This window comes from Ursus americanus, chromosome 14 (assembly GCF_024610735.1).
Source record: "Ursus americanus isolate L20-20 chromosome 14, mUrsAme1.1.p, whole genome shotgun sequence".
Lineage (NCBI taxonomy): Eukaryota > Metazoa > Chordata > Mammalia > Carnivora > Ursidae > Ursus > Ursus americanus.
The window spans coordinates 18,852,110-18,869,674 of NC_142140.1; the positions used below are offsets into that span (position 1 = coordinate 18,852,110).

Sequence of the window (17,565 nt, forward strand, 5' to 3'; positions counted from 1 at the left end):
CACACACACACACACACACACACACACACACCCTATTGGTTTTGTTTCTCCACAGAACCTTGACTAATGCATATACACATACAATATTCAATAACTGAACATGATAAAATTGAATGGTATACTGCTTCAAAGTAAAGGGTCTAACATCAAACAGATCTGGGTTTAACTTCTGGCTTATCACTTCCTAGCTGAGGGAACTCTGGTAAATGATTAATATCAAAATGCCCCACCTTCCTCATCTGCAAATTGGAGATGGCGGTAATCCCTCGCTCAGAGCTCTGCCGTGAGATTTAAGCAAGTGATCTGACTCAGTCAACATGAGCTAATGTTGTTACTTAGGGTAAGAATGACAAAAATAGTACTTCTGACTTTGTTTCCTTTTTAAAAAAATCATTTCAAACTCCACAAATAAGTTGCAAATACAACAGAAAGAACATTTTCTTAAAAACACTTGAGAGTAAGTTGTCAAACACATTCTTCCAAGCTCCTGAAATGCGGGTCCTGCAAGGGCCTTCTGCCGCCTAACCACAGTCAAGATCAAGAGGTTAGCGTTGATAGATGATCTCCATTCGATCCCCAGACCCTATGTAAGTTGTACCAATTGGCCCACTATGTCTTTTCTGGGAGAAGGATCCAGTCCTGGAGCACATGTTACATTCAGTGGGTAGGTCTCTTTAGCCTCCTTCAGCCTGAGGGAGTTCCTCAGTCTTTCCTTGGCTTCCATTACCTTGACCCTGTTGAAGATTATAATTGTGGACTATCCCGCATTTGGGGTTTGTGTGATATTTCCTCATGATTCGGTTCAGGTGATGCATCTGGGGCAGGAATGTCACAGAAGGGATGTCGTTCTTCTCGTTCCATCCTAGTAGGTGGCCCACAATTTCAATTTGTCTCCTTACTGATGAGGTTCACTTGGGTCATGTGATTCAGGTAGTACCCGCCAGATTTCTCCTCTGTGAGGTGAACCCGCCAGATTTCTCCTCTGTGAGGTGAACCCACCAGATTTCTCCTCTTTTCCCCTTTGCGACTGTGTTAGTTTACTATGGCTGCTGTAAGAAGTTACCACAAACTGGGTAGCTTATAATAGCAGAAATATATTTCCTCACATTTTGAAGGCCAGGAACCTGCGATCAAGGTGTCAGTGAGATTGCACCCCCCCTGGAGCTCTCTGGGAGAAACCACTCTTTACCTCTTCGGGCCTCTGCTGACTGTTGGCACTCCCTGACACGTGGCTGCCTGCATCAGTCCAAACTTTGCCTCCGTGGTCACTTGCTTCTTCATCGTTCTGGCAAATCTCCCTTGACGTTACTCTTGAAAGGACACTAGTTATTGGATATCGGGCCCACCTAGCTAATCCAGGATGATGTCCTCCGCTCCAGATTCTTAAGTTACATCTTCGAAGACCCTTTTCCCCAATAAGGTAACAATCACAGGTTCCAGAGATTAGGACATGATGTTGGGGGCTACCATTCAGCCCACTATAGTAATTTAAAGTGCTTTGTGGCAAGGGACTTTGAAACTTGGTAAATATCCCATATCTCATCAAACTTTCACTCTTCAGTTTTCATATCCATTGATGTTTCTTGGTTGAATTAAATATTACTATGATCGTTGCCAAATGGTGGTTTTCTAACTCCATCATTCCTTTTACATTTCTAAGTTGGCAATATAACCTAAGGAAAGCATCATCTCACATATATTCATTTTTTAAATTTATATTAGTTTGGACTCATGGATTCCTATTCAGTGGGTCATGATTCATTACTATCATTATTTATTTTAATACCTAAATTGTTCTAGACTTGGCCATTAGGGCCTTCATCCAGCTGGCTTCTGCCTCCTTTTGACATGGGCCTATCAACCTTGGAGCACATCTTCATTTTCTGGTACAAGACATCATTCCAGGCTCATCTGGCATCTTCCCTTCCTCAGCCCTGGAATTAGTCATTTCTTCAAGTCCTAATTTCCTTTAGTGGAGAATGCTATGTAGGAGTTTGGATGGGATTGCTAAGGTGTTCCTTGCCATTAATATGTTATTGCTCCCAGACCCTATTGGCAGACAGAGCTAGAGAATATAGGCATGTATTCATACACATAAACACCCACGAATACATTTATTTCTATATCTATCTATATAAACATATATTTGGAACCAAGAGTTCACGGCTTCTAATTCCAATCCAACACGGGGGGATTCATTCTAGTTTTTTCCCTTTCCATATGTACAAGGCTCCAACAGTAAAAAACCTGCTGCCATTATCCTCAATATATTTATTTATTAGATCAATCTTCCTGGTTACCAACTTGTTACCATTGCCAGTCCCTTTAACTGTGGCCTTCTTACCTCTCTGGGCTCTGATACCCTGCACCAGGCTACCTTCCGCCACTCCCCTGTGGATTCCTGCTTCCTTTGGCCACACTTAACTGGCTTGAGAGTGAATTATTTGGGAAGGAAAGATAAAAATTATTAGTATTTATAATAAAAATAATAATAGTAACTTTTAATTCCTCAAATAGTTGATAATGTGTCATAAAGCAATTCAAAGAATCCAGGACAAGTAGAAGTCTCTCCTCCACCCCGTACCCACCACAGCTGTAGGAAGTGTAGTGAGTTTGCTGTAAGTCTTTCCAGATGTTTATTAGGTGTTTACAAGTCTCACCTGTATCATTACAGCAGCCTCCAACAGCTCTCCTGCCTTCTATCCTGATTTCAACACAGCAGCCAGGATCCCTTTAACAAGATCAGATCATGTCACACCTCTGCTCAAAGTAACCCTCACTGGACTGAGAGTAAAAGCCACCGTCCCTACAGTGGGCCACTCTGCCACTCTACAGCCCTCGTCTCCTACCACTGCTCTCAAGCCCTTCTTCAAGCTGTTCCAGCCTCACTGGCCTCCAGGATATACCCTCAACCTGTGGGTACGCTCCCTACTTAGGATGATGCCTTTGCTTTTCTTGGATTTGGCTATTTTCTGGCTTGTCACAAGGTATGTCACATTTGCAATTGCCTGATCACATGTGGATTTTATAGTGTTACCACTTGCCGGGGGCAGAGTAGGTAGGGTGGGGAAGGGATCAGCCTCTACCAGCAAGTCTATCAGACTTTACCAGCAAAGTCACAGGCTTGCAACCTAAAGCTGACCCAAGGAAATTCTCAGACCTGAATATTTCCTGAGTGTGTATGTTACACCAGGAACCCGTCTGTGGACATAGCCTTGAACAAGGAAGATGGGATCCTTGTCCTCATGAATCTTACAGTCTAGTAGGACGGACAGTTGTAAAGGAAGTAGACAACTACATAAAAGCCCAGGTGTTGCAGATTGTAGGAAGCACTATGAAGGAAATCAACAGGATAATATGGTGTGAGGGCCATGTGGGCAGGCCCGTCTGGATGGGAAATCAGAAAAGGTGTCTCTGGAGAGGTGACATTTGGGTTGAGAACTAAGCCATGTTGGGGAAGAATTGGGGAAATGAGAGACAAGGCTTTGAGAAAAGAAAGGAAATGGTGTATTTTAGAAACCTGAAAGAGGGCTGGAGCATCGTGGGTGAGTGGAGAACAGAGCACGGGCAGCGAGGGGGACACTGGACACTGTGGGTCTTCCTGAGACATCCTACTCAGTTCGGTTCTTATCTTTAGGGCGATAGACAGTGGAATGTTTCAAGCAAGGAAATGTCATGATTCAGTTTATCTTTGTCAAAATCACCATGTTTTCTTGTCCAGTCTTCTTTTCTAGGAGCCCTGAGTGGCATACTCTTTTTTCAGTGGTGTCCTAGTTCCTGTCATTTCCTCTAGCATCCTAAAATCTACTACTGAAGACATGCCACCTAGACCTGTTGTTCTCGAAACTTAGAGTGAGTTAGAATTACTAGGATAGCTTGATAAAAAATAGGGACTCTGGGTCTTGAGCACAGAGGTTCTGACGTAGCAGGCCTGGGGTGGGAGTAGGAATCCCCATTTTAGCAAATTCCTAAGTCAGTGGTTCTCAAACTGCAGCCTGCAGAACTCCCTGGAGGGCTTAGTAAAAACACAGGTGTCAGGGCCTCCCTCCTGAAACTTCTGAGGCAGATCTGGAGTGGGGCCCAAGTTTGATATTTCTAACAACTTCCCAGGTAATACTGATGCTACTCGTTCGGGAACGACACTATCAGAACTACTGCCCAAGTGGATTCTAATAAAGTGATCTCTGGGACCACACTTTGAGAAACACAGGCCCAGGGACTAAAGCTAATCTTACCAGTGTGCTGTAAAGGTCTTTGGTAGTATCTGCCCAGCCGATCTTTTCAGTCTCGTCTTGTTCCACCCACTCTCTGCTCTGGGACACCCACTGGCTCTTTCCTTCTAACCACTCCTGAAATTTGCTGTGACTGTACACACTTCTAAGCCTTTGCATGTGCTGTTCTTTCTCCTTGCAACACTCTTCCCCTAATCATTCCCTTAAGACTCTGTTCAGGGGCGCCTGGGTGGCTCAGTTGATTAAGCATCCAACTCTTGGTTTTGGCTCAGGTCATGATCTCATGGTCATGGGATCTAGCCCGACGTCAGACTCTGTGCTCAGCAGAGAGTCTGCTTCAGATTCTCTCTCCCTCTCCCTCCTCCTCCTCTCTCTCTCTCAAATAAATAAATAAAATCTTAAAAAAAAAAAAAGACTGCTCAAATGTTATCCCCTTCTGTGTTCAGTAGCCCCCCAACTCTACGTTAGATGTTAATTGCTTCTTTCATTGGCTTGCCTAGTATTTCGTATACATCTCTAACATAGAGATTTGAAAACGTTTTTGACAAAGACCTGAAGTAAAAAATTCATCTTATTTTATTTTATTCTTAAAGATTTTATTTATTTAGGGAGAGGGAGAAGCAGAATCCGCACTGAGCAGGGAGGCTGACTTGGGGCTTAATCCCAGCACCCTGGGATCATGAGCTGAGCTGAAGGCAGACACTTAACCAACTTAGCAACCCAGGCACCCCCAAAAATTCATTTTATATTGCAACCCAATAAGCTTATACTGATATAAGAAATTAAAATACGATTTTGTAAAACAATATTTATCTTAATATGTACTCTGATATTCTATTTCATTTTTTAAAAACGCTAGCTAGCTGTGACTTTAAAAATTGCTGTGATATGAACACAGAGCTCCAGTAAACTTTTCTCCTATCACATTGTAATTTCATATTTATCTCCCCAATTAAAATGTAATCTATTTGGGGGCACCTGAGTGGCTCAGTCAGTTGGGCATCTGACACTTGTTCTCAACTCAGGTCTTGAGCTCAGGTATCAATCTCAAGGGTCATGAGTTCAGGCCCTGCGTTGGGCTCTACACTGGGCATGGAGCCAACTTAAAAAAAAAGGAATCTATTTGAAGTTTGGGGTTGTATTTTATTTATCATGTGTCTCCAAAGCCGGCTAATGACTTTAGCACTTAATAGATCTCAATAAATATTAATTGAATGAATGAATGAATGAATGAATACAAAGGCCTATTGCCTTTAATTGTCCTTATCCAATATTGATCCAATCATTAATATCTAGCTAAACACAAGTCAGTAGGATCAATTGGTGAATCAACAGAATACATACGGGAATTAATGAATGTCAATGCTTATGTCTTGCCATATACATAAAAGTTAACTAAAAATGGATCATATATCCTCACATTGCTGAGAGAGAAATCACGTCTCTCGAGTTTTTTTGTTTTTTGGGGGGGATTTTATTTATTTATTTGACAGAGAGAGAGTACAAGAGAGCATGAGCAGGGAGAGCAGGAGAGGGAGAGGGAGAAGCAGGCTCTCCACTAAGCAGGGAGTCCGATGCGGGGCTCCATCCCAGGATGCCAGCATCATGACCTGAGCCCAAGGCAAACACTTAACCGACTGAGCCACTCAGGTGTCCCTGTAATTCTTTTTTTATAAGGGCATTAATCTACCCTCATGACTTAATGACCTTTCAAATGACACACCTACTAATACCATCACATTGGGGTTAGGATTGCAACATATGAATTTTGGAGGGACACAAATATTCAGTCCCTGCAGTATAAAATCTAAAACTATAAAATGTTTGGATGAAAATGCAGGAGAAAATCTTTGCAACTTGGGATAGGCAATCACTTCTTAAAACACAAAGCATAAAACAGAAAAAGAAAAAGTTGACATATTGGACTTGACCAATATAGAAACTTTTGCTCTTGGAAAATGCATTAATGGAGCACCATTAATACACCAAAAAGGCAAATCACAGACGAAGAAAAAATATTTGCAACATGTGTATCGAAGGACTTCTATCCAGACTATGTAAAGACTACCCAAATTCAGTAGTAAGACATTAACAACCCATTTAAAAAAAAAATGGGCAAGAGGTTTAACACTGAGCCATGAAGACATATGAATGTCAAATGAACACATGAGATGACACTCAACCTCATTAGTCACTAGGAAAATGCAACTTAAAATCACAATAAGGTATCACTTCATACTCACTAAATTGGCTAATATTAAAAAGACTGTCCACACAATCCTGGCAAGGATGTGGAGCAACTGGAACTGCTAGTGGGAATGTAAAAGGTACACCAGTTTGGGAAACAGGTTAGCAATTCCTTGAAAAGTTCAACATACACCTACTGTACTACTCACCTGTATCATTCCTAATTTTTGCCCAAGAGAAATTTTAAAAATGCCCAAAAACTTGTTCATGAATGTCCATAACAGCTTTATTTGTAAAGTACAAAACTGAGGACAAGCAAATCCATCAACAGGAGAATGAACAAACATATTAGGGTTAATCCATAGAAAGAAATATTCCTCAATAGTAAAAAGGAATGAACTATTGATACATGCAACAATGTGGGTTAATCTCAACTATGCTGACTGGAAGAAGTCAAGCAAAAAGAACACATATTGTATGACTTCATTTATATGAAGTCCAAGAACCTGCAAACTCATGTACAGTAATGGGAAGGAGATCAATGGTTAGCCATAGATGGGGATAGAGGATGGCAGAGATCAAAAAGGGTATGAAGAGATTATTAGACTCTCAGAGACTAGTAGAGACTATTAGAGGTGATAGAAATGTTTGTTACCTTGGTTTCAAGTGAGCATACGTAAGTTACAACCAATCAAATTGCACCTTTAAATATGAATAGTTTGTGGTATTTCTGTTATTACCAGAACAAAGTTGTTCAAAAATATTAATGACTAGCTAAATATAAGTCATAAATGCAACAAATGAAATAAAAACCCAAGTCCAAAATACAGCATATTTAAAATGCATACCTTAGAAAAAGGAAATAAGGGATAATATAACTCAAAGTATTTGGGAATCTTTGGAGATCAATAAAATAAATCACCTAACTGTGTTTATTTATAATATAATTGAAAAAAATAGCCATGTTATACACTGGAGTGTAAATGTTATACAGCTTGAATATATAAAATAATAATAGCTAATAAAATCCGGTGATGGGAGAAAAGTCAATAGGTGGATGTCTAAGAATGCTAATTCCCAAATATTTTTTGCAGGGCCTGGGGGGTTAATTAAAATTTTCCTAAGTGCAAGCAGAGATGAAGAAGACAAAGGGGAAGAAGAAGAAAAAGAAGAAGGAGGAGGGACAGGGAAAAGGGGGGAGAGAGAGAAAGAGAGAGAGAGGGAGGGGGTGAGAGTGGGGGAAGGAGAATTATTTTCATAGTAAGATCATAGATATTAAATTTAATTTTTTACTGACGTGAAAAAAATGTATCAGTTGCAGATGATGAAACAAAGATTTGAATACAAGTGGTTTATCTGGGGCTAAATCCAAGGAAACCCTGGTAGAAGAGTAGAAAGTGAGACAGTAAAGGGAAGCCAGTAAAGAATGTATTATCAAGGGAGTTACTACTCTGTGAGTGGTTTGAGCTCTCTCTCGCAGTGGAGAATTCTGGGACAGACAACCGAGAGTTATCCAGCCTAAGAGGAGAGGGAGCTGGGGTATGTATCCACCAATTCCAATCAATCCAACACATCAGCCTCTCATGTGTTCATTTCCAACACTTCCTGCCCGCCCACAGGTGAGCAGAGCAGGCTGCAGTGGAAAAAGAGCTTTCAGCCACGAAGACACAGGGGCTGGAAATTCGATCTCAAGCTGGCATGCGTAGAAATAATGTGTGTTAAGGGAATGGGGGGGTTATGCTGTACTGGTCATCCATTACATGCCAGACACTGTGGGATCTAAACAGACAGATGGCAACCTTGAGAAGTTGAAATTTCCACTCACTTGAACACAGTCTCTCAGTTTTATGTTAACTCTCCTCTGCACCACGATGCACATGCAAACACTAGCCAAGTTTTATAAACACCTCTCAAGTTGTAAACACTTAATATGCCAAAGCTGGTATCAGCCCTTTTATTTTTCCTTTAACTCTGTATGCTTGCAATCATTGCTAATAACAATAATTTAGATGCCGGAGAACTCAACTTCCTAGTATGACATTTAGACTCACTTTGTCACTAGATCCAAAGTAGCAATTCTAAAAGAAGGAGTGCTATTATTTTGATAAGCTCTAAATTCTCAGTAAAGAGACAGGCACAGATATTCCCAGGAGTCTCTTTATAGTCATAGCCTAGAAGATACATCTATACTCATGATTTTGACTGTCACCTCTGAGAGTCTATGTGGACGGTGGAGCAGAGGGATGGTGATAAAACACTCTTGTTCAGCAGTTTATGAGAATGCACCCCCCACCCCATCATCCATTCCTACTAGTTGGTGAATTGTTTCTGGTATGAGAGCTTTATTTGGTTAATAGTGGTTCTCAATGAGGGGGGAAAAAGATATATTAACAGTTGTTTTAAAACATACACCAGGGGAACAATTTTCTTGATGTCTTGACCCAGGTTGACAATACCATTTTTCAGTTGGACATGGAGACAATGTATTTTTCCAAAGATGGAATGATTCTATTGGAATGACATGAAAATTTTATGGCTGGAATCCTAGAAGGATGTGTGGTTTTCAATAAAATATTAATGAAAAAAAGCACTGTTAAAATGATACATTTCCCTTGGCATCATTTATGCCTTGAATTCAGAGCTATTTCTGGACTTTTCACTTACATGAGCCAATGCATTCTTTCTCTCTGTCTCCCTCTCTTTGTGTCTCTTTCTCTGTATTGAGTTGTATTTGCTGTCCCTTGCAATTTAAAGAGTTTTAACTAATGCAGAAATTGGTACCAGGCGTGGTGTGGTTTCCAGGCAGCCAAAATCCCACAAATGTCCACAACAGAGCCATCAAAAAGAGATTATGGAAACACAGAGCATTTAGGTAGAAAGGAAGTTAAACATTATGTAACCCAACCATGTCACTTTTTGGACAAGTGAGTAAATCTCCAAGAAATTCAATGACTCAATATACTTTCAATGAATGAGACTTTAGAGGATAGGGTATTATATCCCAGAACAATCAAGATTTATAAGAAAAATAGTTTTTGAGAACAACATTCAAAGTCAATACAGCGTGTCGGGAAGGTTTGTGGATAGGAACTGGTCCCAGTTCATGATACAGCAGAAGCACTTCATTCTCAATAAATATATTGTGAGCACCAGAAATGTATTAGTCTTTGAGTTAGGCAATGGACATAGAACAAGGAATATCAGCAAGGACTACCCATTCTCAAGGAACATTGTGTCTAGTGGGGAAGACAGTCAATAAACAGTCAATAAACGAAATGTTTTACCCCAATAACTGTTGTTACTATTATAATATATCCTGAAAAGAGAAAGTACAGGTTGATATGGGTAAGTGTAAGAGGAGGACCTGCCCTTATGGAGGGATCCAAGAGGGCTTCCGTGAGAAAATGGTATTTAAATCAAGACCTGAAGGATACTAGACATTTGCCAGGTGAATTTTTAGGTTGGAGGATTCCAAGCACGTGCAGAGCCCTTTTATGGGTAAGAGCTTGGTTTCTTAAAAGAAGAGAAAACAAACCAGCAAAAGTGACAATTAGCAGAGTGCGGAAGAAAAACTCAAACAAGGCCAGAGAGATAGGCAGAAGGTAGATCACACAGGGACTTTCTGAGCAATTTGGAAAGAAATGTGGATGTTACCAGAGGAGCAAAGGGGAACCACTGAATGGCTTCACACAGTAGGGTGGGTTATGGTTTGGTGGGGATGAGAGTGAATGCAGGCATTAGAACAACAATCCAGGCTAGAGATCACAAGACCCAAGACAGGAATGGTTTGAATAGAGGCAACAGTGAAGAGAAACACAGGAAGCTAACTTAGTTAATATTCTGGAGGTAGAAGCAATACACCCTCTGCCTTTCCTTACTAGCTTAAGTTGTATACGGTCACTTAGGATGTGAAGGGTTTTTGCTACTGCAGGTACCAGTACCAGGAGGGGGCTGTTTTAGTGGGGGAAGCGATGATTCAGAGGGTGGGGTGCAAGGAGGGAGAGGAAGCAGACAAGAGTAACGGCCAGGTTTCTGGCCTGAGGCAGCAGATGGATGTTGGTGACATTTACCAGCTTATAAAACAAAGGAAGAGAAGGACAAATCGGTTGCCATTCCTTCGATCTAATACTCTTTAAAAATCAGTTAGCCGGGGCGCCTGGGTGGCACAGCGGTTAAGTGTCTGCCTTCGGCTCAGGGCGTGATCCCGGTGTTATGGGATCGAGCCCCACATCGGGCTCCTCCGCTATGAGTCTGCTTCTTCCTCTCCCACTCCCCCTGCTTGTGTTCCCTCTCTCGCTGGCTGTCTCTGTCTCTGTCTCTGTCGAATAAATAAATAAAATCTTTAAAAAAAAATCAGTTAGCCATTTACTTAGTGGAGTTAGAGGACCACAAACAGGAATTTTTAAAATTTTGAAATTCCATGTTGATTCCTTACCACAATCTAGGAAGAGGGTCATCCTCAGCCCTGTCCTAGGGGGTGGGAAGTCTGAAGTGGAACGAGGGTCAGTAAGGATTGAGAGTGGTGGGGCTAGGACTTAGATTCAATATTGTCTACATGTAGTTCCTGAAGCTTCTATGTCACATAATAATTGGATGAGGGTTCTCGGTTATTCCAGAAAACCATATCTATGTATCTTAGCATTTTAAAATGTTTTAAAATTAAGGAGGGAACTCAGTAGATGCATGGAGTACCTTATGCTGATTTTAAAAAGAGAATAGGGACTGGGGGAAAAACCTTTGTATAGGCTCAAAAAAGTCTTGGCACGGTTTAGTTATTTTTGATATGTGTTATTAGCTTAACAAGTCAATTCCAATTCTGCTAAATAACATGCAGGAATGGGGAGAACTGATTTTCACATTCTCCAAGTTCTCATCGTACCTCAAATATAAAGCATCATTAAAACCAGATAGCACATAATTTATAGTATGGCATTAAAAAATTTTTTTTTTAAATTTCATGGGCCTCGAACTCACAACCCCGAGGTCAGCAGTCGCGTGCTCTACCAACTGAACCAGCCAGGCACTGCTGTAGTATGGCATTTTTAAAAACAGAGCAAAATTTTAACGACTTTTAAAAATAGGCTAAGAGGCAGCCTTACTAAACCAAATATTTCTTTACCAGTTCTTAAAAGGAAGGAATTAAATATATTACTATTTAATATTATAAAATTTCAAACTTGAAATCTTAGGAAAGAAACACACTTCCGAAATAACACCCAAAGAGATGTCTTTTTTTAAAGCTTTTAATTAAAAAAAAAAAGGTAAAACAGGAGATGGCGTTCAAAAAGACAAGTAATTAAATCATAATATTTCTGTTTCTTTTAATTTGCTGTAACAATTCATTTTCTTTGAGTATCATGTTTTTTATGCTCATTTCTTCCCAAAGAAAAATTACTAAAAAATAAGTTTTCCAACATAAAAAAAACCACGCAGGGTCTCCTTGGGAGCTATAAACCATGGCTCACTTTTCAGTGACAACACACACGTGTAAAACTAATGACACAGAAACCGCACCCGACTCTTACATGTTTCTGCAGATGGTGACACACACGCACACACAAGTGCTTTATCTGGAGGACTCAAGAGAGTATTTCCAGTTTTGACCTGTGAAGAACAGAAACCAGGATAACTTGCTCTGTTTGGCAGCAAAATCTCATCAGCTTCAAACACCCGCACTGCAACTGTGAAATGAGTTGACCTAAGATGTCACTAGCTAGAATTCTTCAATTCACAGAGCATGACAGATTCACAGGGCTCTTTCTTTAAAAAGCATGTGGGTGCGTGTGTGTATCTGTTATGTATGTGTTGTGTGATTTTTTTGAAAAATTTCAAATTTTTGAAAAGTTCTTATCATGAAGATTCCATCTAAGGGTTAGAATTTCCTTCTGCCTGCACAGGGATCCCCGAGTTTTGTCACCCTGCCATTAATGCCAAGCCTCCTGGTACTACTCAGTAGCTTACATCAAAGACAGGAAGGGAAAGGCAAAAATGAAAAAAAGGAAGGTGAAAGAGTAGGACCCAAGACACAGAAAAACCTAAGAAACCTTGTTTACCATACCATTCATTGAGGACATAATGATTTGTACCCCCATGGCATCCAACATTTTTCAGTTATGAAATCATGTTCACGTTGGCTCATCCAACACACAGAATCTATTTTTTTTGTATAAATATCAGGCAATATTTATACATAAACCTAAATTTGTATGAACATTGTCCTCTCTTCTGAGTGGGTGGAGTGATTATTCTATTACTGGATCACTATTGTGTGACGTCAATAAGGTCTTGTATGGCTTGCTTGTTTTATGAACACCCTAAGTGTAATAAGGTAAATACTCTCAGACCTTGATGTGTTCATATAAATATCCATTTCAGTAATAAATCCAGTCACAGTCACAACAGTTTGCAATGGAAACAGTCAATATGTAATAGAGATTTCAAATAAATAGTGAAGCTGGAGCGTTACGATCTAAATGCTAAATTGTCATTCAGGAAGTTGGAGGAAAACTTAAACAGATTTTCTAGCCAGTTAATTTTTTTTTAATGTTGAAATTTTCCATGTAAGTCACAATTTCTGAGATTTGTGTTGGAAAACAACTCTGCAAGAAAAATATTGTAAGTATTTCCAGTGACCCTACTATAGAAAGTCTCAATCTCAATGCATACAAAAATACTGTCATGTTTTGCTATTGGCAAGTGTTCTTTCATTCTCCCATGGAATTTTGTGGCCGTACACAGTGGCCAGAATTCTGAAGGCAACAAGAAGAGTAGGTGAGAGAACCAGTCTCATGCTCTTCCCAATATAGATTCAATGGGCCATATGGAGCAACACAACTTTTGGCAACCTTCAGACCACAGACTGCGTGATTTAGGAGTCCACTGAATTAAAATGAACAGTTCCCAGATTTCAAAGGTGCTAATGTCATAGTTGTCTGGAAATTATCAAAGGCAGAGAAAGTACTGCCTCATGGTAAAATACTAAATAGAAAATAATTAGCACTTTCAGGCAGCAGGGATTGGAAAAACAAATGTTCTCCAAATTCTCCACCAGACTCACCTCAAATTTCAAGGTACCATGAAGAAATTCCAAGGCAGAAAACCACACCAAATTCTAAAGTTTCACATTCTCATAATGCATCATTCTAGAATGTTCTAGAATTCTATCAGGGACCTTTGCTAGCAATCTGATTCTGGGTATTCAGAACAGAACCAGAAGTTAAACGTTGTGGGTAAACCAGACTCTCCTAAAAGAAAAGGTGTTGCGGTATTCAAAGTCTTTACAGCAGATTTTTTTGTGGGACTCACCAAAGGAGGAAGGGAACTTCTTTAGGTCTGTAAGTCACCAACAAATCTGAATGACATTTGTAGGTTTACTGGCCACGCTGAACAAGTAGAAAGACTGGAACGGAAGTCAGAGAATCATGTTTACATTCTGGCCCTTTCACTCAAACCCCATTTGTGGGTATGTAGGATGCTTTTGCTCCCATCCAAAAGACAATCCAAAAATTTCCCCAAGGCCTTTAGATATAAAATAATGAATGACATCACCTTTAATGGTGAAATGAGGAAACATAACAGTGAAGAGTTCCACGTCATAATGGTAATTTCCTTAACAAAAATCACAAATCACAGGCCGCCCAACTGATCAAAAGGAAAGTATGGGCCATTCCTCTAACATTTTATAATTTATTACTACCATAATGGTTCTGTATACCAATATTGATTGATATCTACATATTTCTTTGGAGTGCTGAGATTTTCATGTATTTTTTCTGAGTAAGACTTTTTCTGTGGATATAGTATCTATGATATCCTACTGTGTTCCAATATATACAACACCACATTTGCATTAACAAAATATTACTTTTCATTTTATATTTTTAGATCACTGTCTACATAGGATGAAAAGTAGTTAATACTTAAAGTTCCAAAAATTTGTCTGTAAAACAGGATGCATCTTATCCATACCTGTGTTGTTACCAGATCAGCAATTATGTTGGGTGTCCTTGTTTCTTGTCTTATAATTTCCTTATTTGCCCAATGGAGATGATACCGGCCCCTACTAAGTCCATTAGGCTATTGTGAATATCAGGATCATTTCTGCACAAGATTTTTGAGATAAAGCCTTATGCAAAATGCTCTTACCCTGATACCAGCTACATGAGCCATTAGGGATTGAGTCAGATCCCTTGGGGGAATATAGGATTTCCTCTACTGCAGCTAGGTGATAAGACCTACCTGGTTCCTTGGCTAACAGCTGGGTAACCCTAGAGAAGGAAGAAAATTTAAAGAGACCTTTCTATGGCTGGTAGGAAGTTGAATTTTCTTGTCAATGGGATCAGCTGAACTATCTATTCTGAACCCCTAAATTTGAAGTTGGCCTTTAATTCCCACCTATTGCCCAAGAGTTTAAAGAAGAGAGGAGGTCACACCTACTAAGCTAAGAGAAAATGTTTTCATCTGTGGGTAAACACGAACGAAATCACACCTCTGTTAAAGTGACCCCTTGGGTTTAACACAATTATTGAATTTCCTTTCAGAAGGTATGGTTGCATAAATATATCTTAATGATTTAGCCTTCCACTAATCTAAACAACTTTTCTTAAAAAACACCCCCAGATATGCTTCATCCTTTAACACTGCCCAATCAGCAGAAATCTGAATACTTCCGCCAGACATATTTTAAATCAAGCACTGTAAACATAATCATTTTCTCTAAATTTTCGTCTCTACAGGAAAATCTCAGCGGGGAGGCCAGCTTTTACTCAAACTACCTGTTTCACATATGTGTTACAATGGAAAAGAGAGCCAGCAAATAAATATAGAAGTGGGGAGAAAACGCTGGAAGCAACTATCCATTAAAATAATCTTTTCACCAGTTGGTGGGATTATGGCTAATCTAATTTTGATTTTGGTCCACGGACCTGTATTCCCTACAAGTTTTTAACATTTTTTTTGTTTTACAACAAGCATGTATTACTTTTATAACAAGGATAAGGGGGAGTCCATTGCATAGCAAGAGTCTCAAGAACAGGAGATTAATATACCACATTAGATGTCACTGACAAGGTCTCAGACATTTAACAGGAATTGGAAGGCTCACAAAAGTTCTTTTTCACAGCTAGCTCCACCTGCTTGAACAATGTTAAGTGAGTAGTAACACAATTTAAAAAAAAAAAACAGAGAGGTAAATTGCAATTTTTAAAAAATTAAAGCATATTTCCTTTTAGGGGCGACTCAATGAGCAACAGTAATGAGGCCTTTCAAACTCAACCGTCACTGAGCACCATTAGATATTCACACGAAAGAGATGCGGGCAGCTTAAAGATGAAGGTTGCCTTGTTCTTGAGAGGCTGAATCCACTTGCGACAATAGGAAAAACATTCAGTGCATCTGGTTGGGGCCCACATGGATGATGACGTGTTTCTCATAAGCCCTTTTCATTGTTTTCTCGATTTGCTTCAAAAACACTTGTGGGATTCGTCCACATAAAGTGTGCACAGTCTCCAGAAACTTCAGCTGGAGCGGGTAATACATGGATTGAAAGAGATTGTCTTGAAAGGGAAACTGGAAAAGGATTTAAAAAAAAAAGTGATAGAAAACGTTTAGTGACTGAAATGCCACGTAAAATGCAAACAACATTTACTAACAAATGAAGCAGGGAATTAAGCAGGCAGGCAGTGGTTGGGATGTCCGTAGACATTTGATGGAGATTCAAAACCTGATTCAATCTTGTACAGCCCCAGGCAATTACTTACCCTCCCTGGGCCTCAGCTTCTTTATCTCTAAAAAAATGATTTATTTGGGTCCTTAAAGCTCTTAAAATCTAAGGTCAAAATATTTCTTCAAGGACAAGATACTCTCTATATAGTAGACTCTTGCTGAGGAAAAGCAAGGCCCAAGTAGAGACTTGAAATCTACTGTGATAAAACATTGAATTCTTCATATTTTTTGCATTTGTTGCAACTTATTTAAAGATTTATTTTAGAGATAGAGTGCGCGCACGTGCGCAGAGCACATTGGGGGGAGGCGGCAAAGGAAGAGGGAACAAGAGAATCTTAAGCCAACTCCCTCCTGATTGCATCGCCGGACATGGGGGCTCGAGCTCTCAACCTTGAGATCATGACCTGAGCGGAAAGTAAGAGTCGGACGCTTAACCACCTGAGCCACAAACAGACGCCTGGGTGGCTCAGTTGGTTAGTTGTAGGCACCTGTTCGTTGCAATCTTAATAAAGAAACCTTAGGGTATGTCTATAGTAATCTCATGAAGTCCAGAGTTTAGCCATGACTAGTAAAATTTATCGTCACTGAACTTCATTTTAATAATTCAGGTACCAAATATTGGTTGTTGTTTTTTTCCCACTTAATACAGGGCTTTTGATTTGATTTGATTTTTAATTCTCCTGTTTTCCCATGGAAGGTGTTTATGAGCAGAATTTTCCAAAATAAATCTTTCAGACCATTTAGTTACGAGCATGTTCAAATTTTTATTACAATCGGTTGAAATGGAAAAGGCCTCCAGTAGGTCAAGTCAAAGATTCATTGTTGGCGAGGATATTTTATACAAAAAGACTAGGAAGAAAAAGGAAGAAAAGAAGGGTGAAAGGTCAGTACACGCTTGCCTGGCAGCAGAGTGGATGGGTATCTGGTTTCCTAGAACAAGTTTTAATCCCTTTAAAGTTCATCAGAAATATTGCTTAAGCATGTTTATCAGAAATGTGAATTTCTTCCCAGAAGGAGATTATGCATTATGTAACAGAAGAAGGACCATGTTTGGGACAACTGTTTTCTTTCTCAGCACAATTTAGACCTCTGATCAACTCCTTTTTCGTCACAGTATCCCTAGTGACAGAAAAAGAATAGGTCAGAGCCTTGGAGTCATCCTTGATTCTCTCTTTCCCCCACATCCCTCATCCAGTCTACCAGCAAGCACTGTAAAATCTCTCTTTACCATGATGCCTGCATATGGCCACCGCTGCCCACCTTCCCATTGCCCCCATGTCTCACCTCGATGGCTGCAGTAACTCTTCATAAGTAGCCCTTGTGTTCTCACTCGTGCCTCCTTGCATTGAGTTATTGAGGTGATGTTTTTAAAGCCTAAATCAGACTGTATCATTTTCCTGCAGGGGCTTCCCACTGCAATTAA

The 17,565-nt window shown here is 39.8% G+C and overlaps 1 protein-coding gene across 1 annotated transcript in view; it reads right to left on the minus strand.

Annotated features, from left to right (window-relative positions):
* Positions 1-12,921: 12,921 nt before the first annotated feature.
* GXYLT2 (glucoside xylosyltransferase 2) overlaps positions 12,922-17,565 on the minus strand; it is an 88,947-nt gene continuing 84,303 nt past the window's right edge. Inside the window, exon 7 of the mRNA XM_045808099.2 lies at positions 12,922-15,986. Within this exon, the coding sequence (XP_045664055.1) occupies positions 15,804-15,986 (183 nt within the window). The 3' untranslated portion in view covers positions 12,922-15,803. The remainder of the gene's footprint in view (positions 15,987-17,565) is intronic.